Source organism: Callospermophilus lateralis, chromosome X (genome assembly GCF_048772815.1).
Source record: "Callospermophilus lateralis isolate mCalLat2 chromosome X, mCalLat2.hap1, whole genome shotgun sequence".
Taxonomy (NCBI): Eukaryota; Metazoa; Chordata; class Mammalia; order Rodentia; family Sciuridae; genus Callospermophilus; species Callospermophilus lateralis.
This window is the reverse complement of record NC_135325.1, coordinates 20,283,206-20,303,578: the sequence shown is the minus strand read 5'-3', so window position 1 is coordinate 20,303,578 and position 20,373 is coordinate 20,283,206. Positions and strand designations below refer to the sequence as shown.

Below are 20,373 nucleotides of genomic sequence, written 5' to 3'. Positions count from 1 at the left end.
TTTACAAGTTGCAAATATATTTTCCTTCTTTGTGGGTTATATTTTTACTTAATTAGTGATGAATTTTGGTAGATAAAATTTCTTCATTTTGATATAGTTTATTTTTTAAAATGTTAACTTTCATTTTTGTCCTGATTAAGAATTATTGGTCTAGTCAAGCTTTTCTGATAGTATGACATTATCTATATAATCTTTATTATTTTGCATTTGAATTTGCATCTATATTTCATCTGAAATTGATTATTGTATATGGTATGAGGAATGGGTTAAGTTTTGGTTGTTTTTCAATTGGAATATAATCAACGCAACAGCGTTATTGAAATTAATATTGCTTCCCTGTTGCTCTTTAACATAAAACTTTGTTAATACATATGTGTGCTTGTTCCTAGACTTCAATTTGCTTCCATTGTTCTATTTTTCTATATAAGCACAGATATCATGTCATGGAAATAACTTTGGTTTTATGATAAAGTTTGGTATCTGGCAGACTAGCTTCTCCCACACTATGATTAGAATAGCTCCTCCAAAACTTACATTAAAGTTGAATTGCCATTGTAAAATTATTAAGAGAAGTGGCCTTTAAGAGGTGATTGGGTTGTAAAGGCTTCATCCTCCTGAATTAATTGACATTGCTACCCTTGAAGTAGACTTCTGATAAAAGGATAAGTTCAGCTCCCTTTATACCTATCTGATTTGGTGCCTGCCCTTCTGCAGTTATACACAAAAAGAAAGTCCTAAACAAATGCAGATGTCACATTCTTGAACGTCCCAGTTTCTACATTGATGAACTTTATAATATTCTGTTGCTTACAAGTCACCCAGTCTGATATTCTGTTATAGCAGCAAAAAAGTGACTAAGACATTTCCCATTGTTGTTCTGCTAGATTTTCTGGGCTATTTTGGTCCTTTGTGTTCTGTATTCATTTTATAATTATATTTCTTTTTCTACCATAAATCCATTTGAAATATGATCAGTATTGGGTTAAATCTAGAGATCAGTTTGGAGATAGTGAATGCATTTATCATATTGAATATTCCAATTTTCTCCTATGATTTTCTTCTATATTTTAAAAAATTTATATTTTAAAAAATGAGAAAAAAAATTCAATGAAAAAAATGGCCCATATACTTAGACAAATACTACTCAAAAGAAGGTGTTGAAAAGCTCAAAAGTAATATAAAAAATATTAATTCTTGGCAGTAATTAGGGAAAATTTAAATTATAACTGCAACATGATATTGATATAAACTTGCCAATATGAATAAAATTAGGAAGAAAAATAATGACAAGTGTTGATAAAGACATGGAACTGGAACTCTCATAATTAACATAATAATTCAGATGAACATTAAATAAAGTCAGATAATATCTATAATGTCAAAATTGACATTTCTTATGACCTAGAGGTTTTATTTTTAGCTATCCAGCCAACATAAATACATTTCTATGTTTACCCAAAAAAAATATACACATGAGAAAGTTTATAGTAGTTTTATTCATAATACCCCAAACTGAAAATGACTATGGTATGTTCCTCTGATGATATATTATAAATCAATGAAAATAAGGTAATGATATCTATATATAATGCACAGATTGTGAGTATCCTGAAATAAATTTGAGCAAAAGAGGTGAGACACCAGGTATGTCTACTAGGTATGCCAACTATTATTTCTTTTAACTAAGTTTCAAAAACAAGCAATATACTTCCAAGGGTTTAAAATTTAGGAGAGTGGTTAGATTTTTGGAAGGAATCAAGCAGTAAAATACATAAGGAAATTTTCTTACAATGTTCTATGTTTTGACATGGTGATTGTTATACAGCTACATTTAATTAAAGAATAAAGTCTGCGTACAACCAAACTGTACAATTAAATGAAGTTTTCTGTATGTATATCATATTTCAAATAAAAAACAACATAAATGAGAATTGTAAGAAGGAAAAGTAGACCTGATATTACAACTTCCAAAACTCCAAATGATGAGCACATTTCACCATCTGATTATAGACCCTAAACTGTCTAATGAAATTATTGAATAACTATGATAAATGAATATACAAAATTACAATGTGATTAATGTAACATATGGATCTTTTCTTTGAAGGCTACTTTTCTTACAGAATATAGAGAATCTTCTAATATTTTATGGGAGAAATACCCCAAAATAAGGGTTTATATTTAAAAAGCCTTCAAAAGCAAATTTCTACAATGTTTTCATTTAAGCCAGGGCTCTAATGGAGAAATGCATGAAAACATGGGGTTTCTGCATTAAAAGGCAGAATCTCAAGAGAAACATTCTCACGTAGAAATTAAAACTGAGAGCAAATAACCTTGACCTGAGTTAACCTCAGGCTGAAAGACATAGGACACAAATGTTCAAAGGAACATGTATTATTCTTTTATATGTCTCCATTGTTTTTTAATAAAAAGAAGTACAAAATAAATAGAAAATATTACAAGGTACAACCGTATTAGTCTCTGATTGTTATCATAATGAATAAACACACAATTAAGTGAGAGAATGTTCAAGAGCAGGATTCTTTACTAAAGATGAATTTGAACATTCTATATCAGATGAATACAGTCTGAGACAGGGTAAAATTAAAGCAGTATATTATATTAAATAGTAGATAGGACTAGTTCAAATTTCCTTTTAAAAATGACAAATTCTCAAATTATCATAGAAGATATTGTTTGGCAAGTTTAATAGTCACACCTTTAAAAATAGGTTAATATATTCACATTCAACACAGTTTTTACTAGTGTTTCCTATGTGTCAGGTATTTTAGGTGATTAAGGATACCCTAGTCAATGATAGGAGCAAACATAATAAAAAATAGTCCTTTCTGTTTTGTAGTTTGATATGTTTAGTGTGCCCATATGATAGAGCACACTATACATTTATATATATATATATATATATATATATATATATATATATATATATATATATATATATATATATATATAGTGATGGATAAATATATGAAGAAGGGATGGACAGAATAGGAGGTATGGGAAGATCTTTTGGTTAAGTTTTTATATAAACCAAGACCTGAAGGAAGGGAAGGGGTATGGTATGAGCCAAGCAGAGTTAATAAGAAAAAAAAAACCTTGAGATTTTTGAAAAAGTATTTGGAATGAGGACTCAGTATGTAGTGAAGACCGAGTAAGGAAAAAATAAACATAGACAAGGGCAACAAAGAGGTAATGGGTGATGGTGAAAGAAACAATTTGGTGAGCCATGGTTGGAGTTAGGACTCTGGTCCAAATGAGATGGCAATGAATAAAAATAAAAATGTTATAAATTAAATTGGTAATGGAGAGGGTATTGAAAAAGTTGGTGATAGAATAATAAATAACAAAGAATAATATATGGGAAATATTTTATAATAGTACCTTTTTTAAAGAAAGTTATATCAATAATGAAAATAGAGTAAAGCTTATTGCTAAAGCTTAAATAATAGAAATACCAGTAGAGCCACAAAGAAAATTTGATGGAAATATATTTTTATGTAGAGCCTTTAAATCATCTTTGTAAGATTGTAACATGTATAATAGGAAAACATTGAGAGTTTGAAGAACAAAAAGATACTGCTGATTTAATAAATTTTGTATCTCTTGATACTCTGAAACATAGTAGGTAGTTATATAAAATATGTATTTATTATGATAAATCCCCCATAAAGTTGGACTTGGAGGAAAAGCAATAATTTAGTAATGTCATTTATATCAATAAAACACAAATCTGAATTCTCAAGTAGGCATTCAGAAAAGTCTAGCTCTGTCATTATTACAAATGCTCTCCCCTATCCTATGGAATGGACAGATCTCTATATCTATCTGGTGCTTTTCAGAGGCAGAAACATAACTTTCATCTTTAGTCCACTGAGGTATGTACTGATTTAGTCACTAAATAAATTCAAGTGACCTTGTGAAGCCAAGTATAACTGTCTTGGTGTGAAACATACTGTATACATACATAAACAAAGTTGAAAAGAGTAAAATGAGGGAAGTATTTACAAAAATGTGGGCAGGATTAAAGAAACTGTTAGTGAATGATGAAATACCCTGGGATTAACTAGCATGAGTTAATAACCCTTAATACCTCTAAATCAAAAGAGACACAGGGAGAGAAGGATTAACATAATGGAATCTGTAGCTTGGAAGAGGGCCACTGGGCAGCAACTGCAACCATAAATACAATCTGTAAAAAAGTGCAGTTATATTTAAATCAAGACTTAGGGGTTTGGAATTGGGAGAAAATCAATACCTTGGCTTATCTATCCAAATTTACAATATCATTCTAGTACTTCTCATTGGTTAAACACAGCCAGAAGCCAGAGGTTAAGAGACCACAGGTGACAGAGTCTTCTCATACAAAGAAGGGGCAAAGAAATTGGGTAGGTGAGCAGAGTGTGGGGCAGCAAACAGTATGATCAGCATCCCAGGTGTTGGTGTGTCTCCTGATTTTTTCCTAGGTAAAATGGGGACTTGGAAATCTGAATACCAAGAATCCTAATGTTGTCCAAGGTGAGCTTTGCTGGGAAAACCAAGAAACCATTCACTTTTTTTAATATTTATTTTTTAGTTTTAGGTGGATACAGTATCTTCATTTCATTTTTATGTGATGCTGAGGATGGATCCCAGTGCCTCACACATGCTAGGCAAGCACTCTATCACTGAGCCACAACCCCGCCCTGAAAGTATTCACTTTTGAGGCCATATATTTACTCCTGAGAGGGATAGGAGGTGACTTCTGGCTACTTTTGAGACCAGATGACATCATATTATTTCCCATACTTCTGAGAAAAATTAACTAAAAATATTATTGAAAGGGAAAATGTCCTAAAGAATAAATAAAAAATAAAACAGATTAATCCCTTATAAATGTGATCAGAAAAAGGAAGACAGGCTAAAAGTCATTTCTGATTTCTCTTTTACACAAATTTACTACAGGCACAGGAGAACATTAATGTATTTTAAGAAGTTCCTACCACATGTACAAATTAAAAAGAGATAATAGGATGCAAAAAATGTCCTTAAGTATACAAAAGAATTTTTAAGATGCATATTCTTTGATAATAATAACATTAGAAATTAATAATACATTTATAAATTCAGTTCAATTAATTTAAAATGCATTGAGGAAGAAACTAGGAGTACAAAGCCACATTTGTAGAGGAAAAAGTAGTCTCCATGAAAACCCATGAGAAATGTTTTAGGTTATACCCAGAGGTTCAATTTTTGTCTTTGCTTTTATCTTCATTAAAAAAAAAAGATAAAATAAATTGAATAAAGCTCTCAACCAAAAATGTTACAAAAAGGGAAAATGCTCTAAGCAAAGTAGGAACTAAAGACAGATGAAGAAATTAGGAACAAGAAACACTAGATAAATTTAGGAATTAGTTCTTTGCAATAAAATAAAACAGATTAATCTCTTATAAAAGTGATCAGGAAAAAGATTGTAAAAAAACAAATGTAAGCAATTTAAACATAGAAAATATTAAAGATAAGCACAGAGGTATAGAAGCCAAAAGTGGATTCTACATAGAACTTTAGTCTCTATTATTAAAAAAAAATAAATGAACTGTGACACCAGATGTATGCTCACTCACATTTGCAAGAAATTGATCCTTGCTAATAGCAAAATCATATCAATATCATCCCAATTCCATAAACTTATCCACAAATCTAGAGCAAGTGCTTACCATGTGAGAGGCCCTGGGTTCAATCCCCACCAACAATATATACACACATACATACCAAAATTCAAACATTAACCTGTTCTTCTTAAAGGGGTAAAACAAAATGATAAAAATTCATTGCCTTGTGAAATGCAATTGATTAGAGTGGCAAACTGAATATAATTACAAATCTACAACTATGTCAGCTAATATTAAATCATTTTAAAAATCAGTAAAATCCTGGTTGTACAACTAGGATGGATTGTCACACTAGTTTTTTTCTAAGAATCTTTGGATAGCTTCAGAATTCATAAAATGTAATGATGTATTTCTTGGGAAGAAAGAAAAGAAGCAGCTTCTTTTCAAAAGGATACTTTTTCAGCAATTTCAAAATCTTCTTGGGTCAAATTCATTTTGTTTTCTCCTCTTTCCTGTAGAGTGTCTCCTCTACTTTAGCCTATTCCTCTGCCATAAATTATTAGTTGTAGCATATTCCCAAGTTTCATACTTGTTATTTGTTTAACCCTGTTGCTCAGTTTCCTTTCCTTTCCAGACTTCTAACTTGTGATTCATACTTGAATGCTGCTCACAGCTTAGCTCTGTAGAGCTTGGATGCCACACTCATGTTCTGATTTGCATTCACCAGTGTGGCTGTTTTAGCATAAAGTGATTCCTGCTATCAATAATTTATTTTGGAAAATCACTTATTGAGAAGAAATTACTTCTAAGTGCAGTGATACCTTTATTACAATATTTGCTGAGAGCAAAGCTCATGTGTAATAAAATAGGCCGCGGTTTAAAAAAGCAAACAAAAGAAAAGTACGAAATCCTGTGAAACAGGATGACACTACCAAGTGTTTATGCTTGTCTCCACACTAGCTCTAGAGAAAAATGTATCCCCAGCTTCCATTTATTTGTGATTTACTGAAGGTAGACAGAACAAATCCCAGGTAAGAGGGAAACATCTCTCATATAGACATACTATAATTTCTTAACCTTTCTCCATCTTGTTTGTCATCAGTCCCCTTCATGAGCCATTCTTAATTCACTTCTACAGTCCTTTCCCCGCTGTTTTCTGAAATGAAAAAGGGATATTTAATTGGTTTAAATTAAACTAAGGTGTTTTTCTTTAGATATTACTAAGTTTTCTTCAATGTGATTTCTCTGCAAGATATTTTCATTTCTATTCATTTCTTGTCAAATGAATATTTTCTCACTGCTAAAGAATTTTAACAATTACAAATATAATAGGGCATTGAACTATTGGTGGGGCTTAAATGCTATCCTTCAAGTGATTACCATCACTGTCTTCCATGTTCAAATTGTATCAATTCCAGTGCCTTTCAAAGAGTCTTATAAAATGAGTAGTATCAAAATATATTCTAGGAATGTAACTAGGAGTTTGTTGATTTAATAAGATTTAATATTAACTGACATGGTTGTAAATCTCATAATTAGGTTAAATATGGCACTCTCATCAATTGTCTTATCAAAAGGTACCATTTTTTTTCCAATTAACATCAGATCTACAACATGAGATAGCACAAAGTAAATAAGATCGTTGCTATATATTATTAAACCACAAATCCAAAGTCAGTACTTTAAAAACCTAGGGTGAAAATTCAGATGTCAGTTATGGTCAAATCTTCACTTAATCACATCATTGAAACTTGTCACTGAACTAGATTGAATGGTTGTCAGATGTCACTGATCTAAAAAATGATATAGTGTTCACTCTTCCTGGCATATGAACTTAGATAAAGAGGATTCTAAACTGTTCTTAAAACTAGTATTTTATGTGTCCTTTAAATATTCAGAAGCTTAAATAGTCATATAATATACATTTTGGAGTGTGTCAGAATGTAATATCTTTCACTGAATATAAACTGCTTCCATTTATCACTCAAAACCCCAGTGTTCAAATATAAATCTAAATTTTAAAGTTAATTTATATTAGACAAGTATTATTTCTTTCAATAAATTTTCATTCTGCACAATAGGCCTATAAAATATCTGCACCTTATATGCATTCATTCCCAAAGATCTAGGAGAAGTAGATCTATTAACTCTCAAACTCACCAACTGTAGGGTCTTTGCCAAAAATTTTCATGATTTGAGATCCATTCAATCATCTGAGAAATATGCTAGCAGTCATTGCTGTATTTCTTCCAAAGTATTCTTGTGCAGAACATAAAAATATAACTTGGGTTCTTTAAATTCAAATTCAGCTGCAAAGTGATAATGTTACTTTTAAATTGGAGTATGTTTTCATTTTAATTAATTTGATAAAGTAGGTGGTTTAACCTTTTTTAGTAGACATCTGTTGATCAAGGTAAAATACTATTTTTTTCTGCAGATTAAACTTAAGAGTAGGTAGTTATTTATCTATAACGTATATGTATAGTGGTGTGTTGGGATAATAATGCTATGGCTAAAATTATATTTTTAACATTTTTCATATTATAATAAATGCCAATCTTTTAACTTAATTTTTTACTTCAACCTAAAATTATTTGAAATCAGTATACATGACTTAAGCTTAGAAAGCTGTGGCAATATAAGATTGTTGCTAAAGTGGCATTCTATATTGCCAGATATAAGCTGGATATATACTTCTTATGAAACTTCAAATTCAACGATATTATATTTAAAGTGTACACATATTTTACCTTTTTATATTGCAAAATTATTGTTGATGACAGTGTCCACTTTCTCAAGCAATACCTTCTAGTATATAATTCCCCATAGAGGAAATTTTGCTGAGTTTAGTTGTAGTAGCTACTTTGCCAGAAAGTTTGGTTTGCATTTCATGTAGGCTACCTTCATTGAAACTTTTATTTTGATATATATGTTTTACCTTCTTTCACACCTAAAATATTTGTATATTCATAAGATTATTCTGACTGCTTCAAAACTTTATTATTAAGGATAATATAGGCAGCGTATAAATAATTGAAAATACAGTACTATTAAAAAGAATTCCCTTGTGGTGCAGCATTGTGATCAAAAGCTCATTCAAAATATAGAGAGAATTTAATTATTTCACTCATCTTTAAGCAGTTTGATGAAACAACGCATTTTAAATCTACCTCCAATTAGTTTAATGGAATGATACATTTTTAAATCTACTTCTGTCTTCAACCCTCTCTGTGTATCATATGGCAAGTAGTCAAAAATATTTAATAAGTGACAATATGTGAAACTTACTCACTGGAAGTAGGGACAGTATCTTCACAGTGTGTACCTTTAGTTAAATTTCATGTTATATTCTGGGTCAAAATGTACTTTAAAAAGTATTTTCCTATCTAAATTTGTGTGAAATAAAATAATCTTTGGAATGTGGATATATGATAGGGAATAAAGAAATCCTGCCAAATGGAGAGCCAGGTCTCCAATGGCAATATGTCCTGCTATTTATATTGTATATATTGAGCAATTCATCTTTTAATAATAAAAGATTCAATGCATGCATGTGTCAATGGAAGAAAATAGGTATGATTTGTGCCTATAAGTCTTTAAATTTTAAATAGTGTAAATTTTACATGTGGTTAAAAAGCACATGCTGAAAGACAGTGAAACTATTTTGCCCTTCCTGCATTTTTTTTTTGGTCTTTAAATGCATTATATTTAGAAAGATTATATAAATACTTGAGCTTCTCTTGAATATGGAGAAGTCTCTTTAGCTTGACTACGTGATGGCATACATTTTATAAAAGGCATTTAACACATTTAAAAAGAAAATCTGTTCTTCTGGAATGTTGGAAGGAACGTCTCAGGTTATAGACACCTTATGAGAAATACTATATACCATTCTCTCTTCAATGAATCGTATTCTGCTGCTGTTCTTTCTACAAAGCAAATTTAAAGTAATATAAATGTGTACACATTAATAATCTCTCACAATATCATCACATTTCATGTTTACTCTTATGATTTTCTTAAATATTATTAAATCTCGAATAGATCTACATAATATTTATAAGTACTTATATAAATACTTTCACTATAACCACCATGGATATCCAAAGCTAGTATATATAGAGAAATTATTAGTGATAGAGCTAAAATTTACATGCATGCTCTGAAGGCATGTGGAATAAAACAGAACAGTGAGGTTTCTTGCCCATTTTGCGTAAGCAAAGAAAGAAAATGTTCTTCCACAAGCTTATGTATAAGCTAAACCACCTGGAACTGACAATTCTGAAATATTTATATATTGATCTTAGAATTACTAAACACACATACACTTACATAGAAAAGCAGAGGTTTTGTTCTAAATAGTAGTGTGAGAATAGAAAAGGAGCCCCCTCCAATTCTTGTCCTCATACCTATAGTATGGACAACACTGGACGATTCCATTCTAAAACCCCATTTTTTTAGGACTTTTCATAGCATTTTTAGAAGCTTGCTCATTCTGACTCAAGGGATCTTTGCCTGAGAGTTCACATTTATATAGTCTACTAGAATCACAATAAGATTCCATTATGGAAAGGCAAATGGTAGGAATATTCTGTTCTCCAAAATTACATTTGAATACAGCATCTTCTAAATATAATAATGCTAAACTGAGTCAGAATCTAATATTCTTTGTGAGTAAAGTCTTAGGCCTATTGACAGGAACTCCAAAAGCCAAGAGTTTTATTTATATATATATATATATATATATATATATATATATATAATGTGTGTGTGTGTGTGTGTGTGTGTGTGTGTAAACCTATTCTAAATATATTCACTGCATTCTATTAAGTTTCACACATAATATCAATTTTCATACCTAATAATTTTATATGAGGTGATTTTATTGTGCAGAATAAGAATCCAAAAATAATTATTCATTTAACATAGATTTTAACAGGTTAAAGTATTTTCCCCTACCACAGTTCTTTAGCAATTAGATTGCTGAGAATCCTTAAAAGACATAATTGCAGAGCATGCATTAGAAAAAAAATAGTAAAAGAGAAGAAATAATGTTATAGTATGGTAATGATCGTTTAAGGGTTGCTAATAATGGGAGGGGAAGTGTTGTTTCATACCCAGAAGGCTTAGGAAGGAGGATTACAAGTTTCTTTAAGGCCAACCTGGGCAATTTAGTGAGACTCTGTCTCAAAATAAAATTAAAAAGAGCTGGTTATGTGACTCCATAATAGTATGCTTACCTAACATGTATGAAGTCCTGGGTTCATTCCCTAGAAACACAGACCAAAAACAAACAAACAAAAAAGAGTAACTAATAACAAATTTGAAAGTACTATAATTCAAGAGCTACAGGTTAAGAAATATGCCATTATAACACAATAAGCATATAATAATTCATACTCAAAATTGACCTGACTTGTGAAAACTTCAAGGCTAAGATTAAAACCATCAACAAGTAATACCCTTTGGGCAAGACAAAAATATTCCTCTTCCTCTAGACCCTTTATGATAATTATTGTTATTTCTCATAATTGTTGGTAGTTTGAAGAAGAGATGTATATCAAGAGACAAAAAATAATCAAAATAAATAATGTTCTTTGTCTACATGATGATGTATAATATTAACTTGGTAAAATAGTAGTAAGACATTTGGGGAAGAATACTCCAGGTACAATTAATGGTATATCCTTCATCTTCAAATCTGGTTTGAACACTGATCTTATGGAAGCTTTGTCTATCTTGATATTGTTTCCCTCTTAGTTAAATATACATAAACATAAAATGTAGAGAAACCGTAATATTTACAATATACTGGGATATTTTCATGGGCACAATGAAAGCTGTGTTCAGAGATAAATGTATAATTTTAAAAGGTCTTTTAAAAGATAGAAATAAATGAATTAGTATTTATTGTAAATATCATAAGAAACAATAACCAAAATTACAATCAAAATACAGGACTAAAAAAATAGGACAAATCCATTTCAAAGTTGACTCTTTGAAAAGATCAACAAAATAGACAATGCTCTTCTAATACTAACAAAGGAAGATGAGAATAAAAACAGACAAGATTAGTAATGGGAAAGCCTGTATAAAACATTTAAAGAAGAAATTAGGAGAATACTTTAAGCAATTCTATAACAATAATTCTGTAAAAATTCTAGGAAATGGATGATTTCCTAGTACAATGCAAATTACCAAAATTAAGAAAAGAATAAGGGGAAATTAAACCCAGACTAATTACTTCAGAAAGCATTTGTATGTTATTAGAGATCCACCATTCAAAAATGTACTAAAAATCTTCTCAAATGAATTTAAGTAATTCCTATATTTTAGTGGTTTCAGAGCATATGAAAAAAGAAAACTCCAAATTTCCTTTTGTGATGTCAGATTAATGTTAGTACCAACAATCAGAAAACATAAAATTAAAAAATAAATTAATAAGACAGTCTTGTGTTTGAATAAAATTCTGCTATATTCTATGATATAAAATTGCTTATAATCACATCTAAGAAGTGGTAAGAATTAAATGTTAGCTTCTAGTTACAAAGTGCACTCAAATTTAAGAAGAAAAGGAAAACCACTCTACAGAAAGAAATGAACAAATCATATTAAGAAAATTCACAGGTAGAATTTAATGGTCAATCATACAAAAATATATTTGAAATATACTAGTAATTATGGAAATAAAAATATAAAAGCAAAATAAAAAGCAGGAATGCCTGTTTATAGTGAGATAAGAGCCTGCTTTTAAAAATGTTTTTACTAGTGCTTTATAGTTATATATAGTAGTGGGGTTCATTTTGATATAATTCTACATACATGGAATATAAATATACACCACTGGCTAAAATAATAAATCCTAAATCATTTTAGAAAAATTTGTGGAAGTATCTACTAAAATTTATACACACATACACATTTACATCCTTTGACATAGAAGATAACCTTCCTGACCATTACTTTTTAAACAGCAGAACCATCCACATCTGAGGATCTATGTACAAAAGTCTGGCTCTACATTACATAAAGTAGTAAAATAAATCAAACATATCAAAACCTAGAAACAAAGTGAATGTTCGCTAACAGGAGAATGGCTAACCACTCTATGATAATCCAAACTATGAAATATAATATAGCCATTAAAATGAATGAATAATAGGATTATTATTTGATAAAAGCAAAGTTCAATATTATCAATACATTATCTGCCTTTTTAAAGACTGTAAGTCTTTTAAAAATTATACCTATGTGAAATAATACATGAAAACTCATACATTCAATAATCATATAAAGAGAGGAAAAATATGAAAGAGAGTTGTTCACTGAATTTGGGTGAAAAAAAGCAGCAAGCGAAACTGAAAATAAAAATTATCTCAAGAAAAATAGGAGAGCATCATATGAAATCTCATTCAGGCATTTGTAGAAAATGAAAAATCAAAATCTTTAGCTTTTTGAAATGTACAGTACACTACATTATTGTTATCCGTGGTCATCGTATTGTGCAAATTGTACACCAGAACTTTTTGCTCCTATGTAAATGTACCTTCTTTTTTGTTTTTTTATTGGTTGTTCAAAACATTACAAAGCTCTTGACATATCTGGTAGAGTGGAGGACTGTAAATGTACCTTCTTAGTACTCATTGAGCAGCCTTACCTCATCCTTCTTTCCCCTTTACTTTCACAGTCTAGGTGACTCTCCAGTTCTATAAAATTCACTTTATTGAATTTTAGCTATGAATGAGATTGTGTGGGATTTTTTTCTGTGTCAGGCTTATTTCACATAACATAATGATCTATCCATGCAAATCACATAATTTAATTCATTTTTATGACTGAATAGTATTGCATTGTATATAGGTACTACATTTTCTTTATCCACTCATAAGTTGATGGACACTTAGGTGGTTTCTATTTCTTGGTTACTGTGAATAGTGTCACAAAGGGGAGTGCAGGTGTTTCTTTGACATATTGTTTTTCATATCCTTTGTATATATACAAAGTAGTGGGATTGTGCTATTTTTACTTTTTGGAGTAACATGTATACTGTTTTTCATAGTGTCTGCACATAGTCTCTTACCACCAGTGTGCAACAAGAGTTTCCTTTTTTCTGTATCTTTGCCAGGACTTGTTATCTTTTGTCTTTTTGATAGCAGCCATTCTTGCTATCATGAGATGATATCTCACTGCAGTTTTGATTTACATTTCCCTGATGAGTGATGTTGAACATTTTTTCACATGCTTCTTGGTCATTTGTATGCTTTTTTTTTTATTTTGAGAAATGGCTATTAAGGACTATTGCCCTTTTGAAAATCAGATTCATTTAATGTTTTGTGTTAAGTACCATATATATTATAATATTAACCAATGTATGATGTGCAAATATTTTCTCCCATTCTGTAGGTTGTCTCTTCACTTTGCTATTTACTTGACTATGGAGAAGCTTTTAAGTTTGATGTAATACTATTTATCTATTTTGGTTTTGAATGCATGTGCATTTGTGGTCATATTCCCAAAATTATTTTTTAGACCAATGTCATAGAATTTTCTGCGTGTTTTCTTCCCCTGGTTTTACAACTTCAAGTCTCATATTTAAGTCTCTAAATATTTTTAGTTCATTTTCTCTATATAGTATAAGATAAGGGTCTGATTTTATTCTTCTGCTTATAGATATACAGTTTTCCCAATATCATTTCTTAGTGTTCTTTCCCCTTTTTTGTATTCTGGCATTTTGAGCAAAACCTATTGAGTATAAATATATAGATTTCTAGGCTCCCTATTCTGTTTCATTGGTATATGTGTCTTTTTTTTAATGGCAGTATCAGTCTGTTTTGATTACTATATATTTAGTATAATTTGAGGGAGTGTGATCCCTTCCAGTTGTTGTTTTTGGTCAAGATTGCTTTTACTATTCAGGTTTTTAGTGATATCCTATAAACTTCAGGATTGCTTTATTTATTCCCTACTTTTGTGAAAAATGTCCTTAGAATTTTAATAGAAATTACATTTAATATATGAATTTCTTTGGGTAGTGAAGGCATTTTAATAATATTAATTCTTTTAATCCATGAATAGGAGATGTCTTTCTATTTTTGTGTATTCTTCAATTGCTTTCATCAATTTTTCTCTTTAATCATTTTTTATTATTTCAATGTACACATCTTTCACCATCTTGTTTAAATTTTTGTAAATATTTTACTTTTCTAATAGCTTTGCGAATGAGATTGTTTTCTTGATATTACTTTTTTAGATAGTTTTATTTTTAGTATATTGAAACAATATTGTTTTTGAATACTGAGTTTGTGTCCTACAAATTTACTGAGTTTTAGTTCTAATAATGTTTTTGAATAGTCTATAGATATTTTTGTTTGAGGAAATGAGATGATATTTTCACTTCCCCCTTTATAATACAGATGATCTTTCTTTTGTTTAATTTCTCTGGCTAGGATTTCTAATAATATGTGAAATAGAAATAGCAAGAGCAGGCATCCTTGTGTTCTTCCTGATCTTAAAGCAGAAGCTTTTAAATGTTCACTATTGATTGTGTTAGCTGTGGGTTTGTCTAACATCATATTTATTATTTTAAGGTATCATTTTAAACACTGTAACTGTACAATTAAGTGACATTAAGTATATTCCCATTTATGGACAGTAATCACCATTATTTATTTCCAGAGGTGTTTTTAGGTTTGTCATCCCAAACCTAATTTACCTGCATTAAACAAAAACTTCCCATTCCCCTCTCCCTAGTCCCAACTTCCATTCTTTCTGTCTCTATGAATTTGACTATTCCAGGTTCCTCATATGAGTGGAAGTATGCATATATTTTATTTTTTGTCTTATTCATTTCTTTTTTGATACATTTATTTTTATTTGTTATTTTTAGATATACATGACAGTAGAGTGTATTTTGACATATTATAATAAATATGCAAAGTATATCTTATTCTAATTAGGATTCCATTCTTGTGGTTGTACATGATGTGGAGTTTTACTAGTGGTGTATTCATATATGAACATAGGAAAGTTCTGTCAGATTCATTCCACTATCTTTCCTATTCCCATCCCCCATCCCTTCCCTTCATCCCCCTTTGTCTAATCCATTGATTTAGCATTTTTCCAAGGTTTATGGATGTAGTTTGTATAAAAGTTATTCCTTCCTGGGGCTAGGGGTTGTAGCTCAGTGGTAGAGCACTTGCTTCACACATGTGAGACACTAGGTTTGATCCTCAGCACCACATAAATATAAATGAATAAATAAAGATATAGTGTCCATCTACAACTAAAAAAAATGAAAAATAAAAAAGTCCTTTCTTCCTCTCTCTCTTATTGAGGATTGTACCCAGAAGTGCTCTACCACTGAGCTACATCCGTAGCCCTTTTAATTTTTTTTATATCAAGATATCTCATTCAATTGCCCAGGCTGGCCTTGAATTCTTAATCTTTCTGCCTCAGCCTTTCAAGTAGCTGGTATTACAAGAGTGTACTGACATTCCCAGCTAGAATTTCATTTCTTTTTAAGACTGAAAATATTTCTTTGTGTGTGTGTGCTATTTCTACCTTTTGACTACCATGGATAATTGTATGCTATGAACATTGATGTATAAAATCTGTTAAAGTATCTGCATCCAATTCTTTCTTCTTTTTAATTCTGGGTATATACTTAAATGTGAAATTGTTAGAACCTATAAGATTGTAATTAGTTTTCATTATATGATCTCTTATTACCTTGTGAATTTCTTGATGTTTGGGATTTTTCCTTAATCATCTTTATTAGAACTGAGCACAATACCTGAACATAATAGAAATTGGACATCACAAAGGATTTTATGAAGATAAGCAAATGGAGAATCCCTCTCCCTGCTCACAGTAAAAAGTTTTATAACAGTGGATAGGGACTGCCTATTCCTTGCTCCAGATCTCCACAGGATTAACTATGTGGCACGTCAAAACATTACTGTCAGCAGTAATTCCCCTTATGTATTTCCTAAAAAAAAATATCACATTGTTTTTTGCTTAAATAATTAAGTCATCAACAATGCAGTAAAACTAATTTTTATGAAAGCAGAAAGGTTTTTCCTTTTTGTGCTCTAAGTATGTTAGTGCTTAGAATGTAGGCAAAATGTATTTGTTAAATGAATGAATCAATGCATCAATGGAAAATAGTGGGATTCCATTACAGAGAAACTCTTCATATACTGCCTTATGAGAATTTCCATATGAAATGTAAATGATAGCACTTTAATTTTTTTTGCAGTTGTAGATGGACATAATGCCTTTATTTTGTTTATTTTTATGTGGTGCTAAGGATTGAACCCACTGTGTCACACATGCTAGGCAAGCACTCTGCCACTGAGCTACAACCCCAGCCCAATGATGGCACTTTCTTGTTGGTGAATTATCAGTATATTCTGGAATCTTACATAATTAACTATAATATCATGACCAGGATATCAACATTAATCAAACCCACCAATATTATTCATATTCCTGCTATTTTACTTGGACTTATACGTATGCATATGTGTATGTATGAGTGTGCTCTCTTCTAAGCAGTATCATCACATGTGTAAATTTGTGTATCCATGTTCAGAGTCAAGATAAAAGACTCTTCTGTCTCTACAAGGATCCCTTTTATTGCTGTTTTCTTACTACCTTTACCTAACCCACATTTCCTATCCCCATTCCCACCCTCTGAAAATTGCTTCTCTCCTCTCCATTTTTATGATTTTATCTTTTCAAGAACTGCTATATAACATGATGATACAGAATGCAATATTTTGAAGATTGGATTTTTTCCCCACGTAGGATAATTTCCATAATACTCACCCAAGTTTCTGCATATATTAATAGTTCCTTTTTATTTCTGAGTATTATTTAGTGGTATGGCTCTATCACAGTTTGTTTAGCTATTCATCCTTGAAGAGCATCTAGGTTATTTCCAGTTTTTGACTATTACAAATAAAGCTAGAATCATGTGTATGTTTTTGCTTAAACTTAAGTTTTCATCCCTTTAGGATAAATATTGAAGTGCACAATTCCTGTATTATATGCTAAATACATGTCCAGTTTTGTAATAAACTGCCTAATTCTTTTACAGAGTGACTGTACCATTTACATTTCTACTAGCAAATTTTGAGCAATCCAGTTCTCCATATTTTGATCAGAAATTGAAGTAGTCACTTTTATTTTAGTCTTTATAAATGTATAGCGATATCTCACTGATTATAATTTGCATTTCCCTAATGTCTAGTAATGTCAAACATCTTTTCATGTGCTTATTTGTCTGACTTTTATATTAGACTTGACCACATCTAAAAATGTTAGCAGCATAAGAAGGAGAGGTGATAGTCTTTGTTTTGTGGGCCCATTGCAGAATGGAAGCAAGAGATCAAAGCTGAGAAAGCCAAAACTACTTTAAAACAATCCTCTCTTGTGGTAACTAATTCATTTCACTCATACATAATCCTCTTCTTGGAAATGGATGTTAATCTTTCTGAAGATGATGTCCCTTCTGAACTTAAGCTTCTCTCACTAGATCCCACCTCTTAAGTTTCAATCAACTCTGAATACTATTACATTGGGGACCAGTCTTCCAGCACATGAACTTTTCATGGACATACCACATCCAAACCATAGCACAGATATTTGCCTTGAAAAATGAAACCCTACTAAATTTTGATTCACAAATTCAGTCCTGAGTTAGGAAAAGAAAATTAGTCATTTGTGCTATTGTTTGTTAAAGCTCTAATACTTTTCTAAAAAACATTAAAAGCATGGTCTGAGCAAGAATAAAGGACCTATGAATAAACTTACCTTCTCTCTTTCTTTGATCCCTCCCTCCCTTCGTCCCTCCATCTCTCCCTCTCTCCCTCCCTTCTTCTCTCCCTATCTCCCTCCTTTCTTCTCTCCCTCCATTCCTCCCTGGCTACTTTCCTTCCTTCAACCTTCCTTCCTTCCTTCCTTCCTTCCTCCCTCCCTCCCTCCCTTTCTTCTTTAGTTTCAATTCTATACCAGAATGAATATCTTAAACATCTTATATGAGTTGTCACTATTTGAGACTTTATTTGGTGATATTCCGATTGGCCTTTTTAATCTTCAGTAATCTATTCACGTGTTAAAGTTATTTTAACTTCCTATCTCTGCATATGTGTTTGGGGATGCTTGTTTGTTAAGGAAAGTGAATTTACAAGTGCATTTCGTTTCATTTTTAGATTATTTTTTAAAAGCTGTAATGCTACCTAGGTTCTAATAATAGCTAAATGCAATTAGCTTCACATTTTGTTTCCTTTACAAATAAGTATTTTGTTTCCTTCCTTCAAATGTTATTTTTCCTTTTCTTTAATAGGTCGATTTAGTGAATATTGGAAGCACTGACATAGTAGATGGAAATCATAAACTGACTCTTGGTTTGATTTGGAATATAATCCTCCACTGGCAGGTAAAATCCTAATGATTGTTTTCTTTTTTGGGTAATATGTTATACATTGCTAACCCTTTCTTTCATATTTTTTACCTTTGACCTGCAAAATAAACACACATTCCTCTAACAATAACAAGCCATCTCTATAGTGCTGCCTTTTAAACTGACTCATGTTAGATATTAAGAATCTGAAGATCATAAAGTAGGATCTGGTACATTTGCAGGAATATTTTCCAATTTTTATTTCACTGAGTAAAGATGAAGCAACAAAGGCAAAGTCCCAAAATAGTAATTTTTTTCACAAATATGTCTTATATAGTATGATTATAATTAAATGTATAGAATTTTATAAAAAGAAAGGTATCCTTTTTTAAATCACTATCAAAGTAATAAGCTTTATTCAATATTGCATATTGTTAGTGTAAAAGTTTAGTTGGATTGGCTCTGCATGGTGCTGCACACCTGTAATCCCAGCTACCTAGGATGCTGAGGCAGAAAGATTGTAGGTTTGAGGCCAGCCTAGGCCACTTAGTGAGACCCTATCTCAAAATAGAAATAATGAGGGCTGGGGTTGTGGCTCAGTGGCATTGTACTCACCTAGCACATGTGAAGCACTGGATTCCATTCTCAGCACCACGTTAAAAAAAATAATGGTATTGTGTCTATCTACAAATAAAAAAAAATAGAATGAAAGAAAGCTATGAACGTGGCTAAGTAGTATATTATAGCTAAATTCAATACCAGTATCCCCAAAAAAAGATTAGTGGGATATGAATATTTGTATGAGTATACCTGTTATATATACTTCTTCACAATTTGATTTGAAAATTGCATTTTTAATCAATCACTTGAGGATAGAGTATTCTGAATATTATATTTATTCAACCTTTATAAAATAGATGAAAGATCTTTCAGTTAAGTGAAAGGAATATTTACATTTTAATCAGATCATTATAAGCTTAAATTTAAACTTTCCTGCTTACATTCTTAGTGGCATAAAGAGATAAAGAAGGTTGAATGTGTATGTATATATTCCTATCAAGATTAAATGAAAACATATCTGTAAAACACCCATTAAAGTGTACCAATTTTATTTGAGATGTATGATACAAGTGACATTGATTGCTTAGCATTTCTACTCATATTTTAAGAATTAAGAGGATACTTCAGATATGTCTGCCTTTATTACTTGTAGAGATTTTTTTTTAAACTGCTCTATTGAAATGACATTTTGTTCTATAAACTTTCCTGACCTCAGTATAAAATTCATCATGTATGAATATGGCTTCACTATGTTTCTCAGTGGCTTCTCCAACTATCTTGAGGAAGAAATAGTTTTTT

At 30.8% G+C, this 20,373-nt stretch overlaps 1 protein-coding gene across 3 annotated transcripts in view; it reads left to right on the top strand.

Moving 5' to 3' along the window:
- Dmd (dystrophin) overlaps positions 1 to 20,373 on the top strand; it is a 2,011,337-nt gene that overhangs the window by 323,892 nt on the left and 1,667,072 nt on the right. For all 3 annotated transcript variants that reach the window (XM_077107047.1, XM_077107046.1, XM_077107045.1), the window contains exon 5: positions 18,958 to 19,050. In XM_077107047.1, coding sequence (XP_076963162.1) covers positions 18,958 to 19,050 — 93 coding nt within the window. The remainder of the gene's footprint in view (positions 1 to 18,957; positions 19,051 to 20,373) is intronic.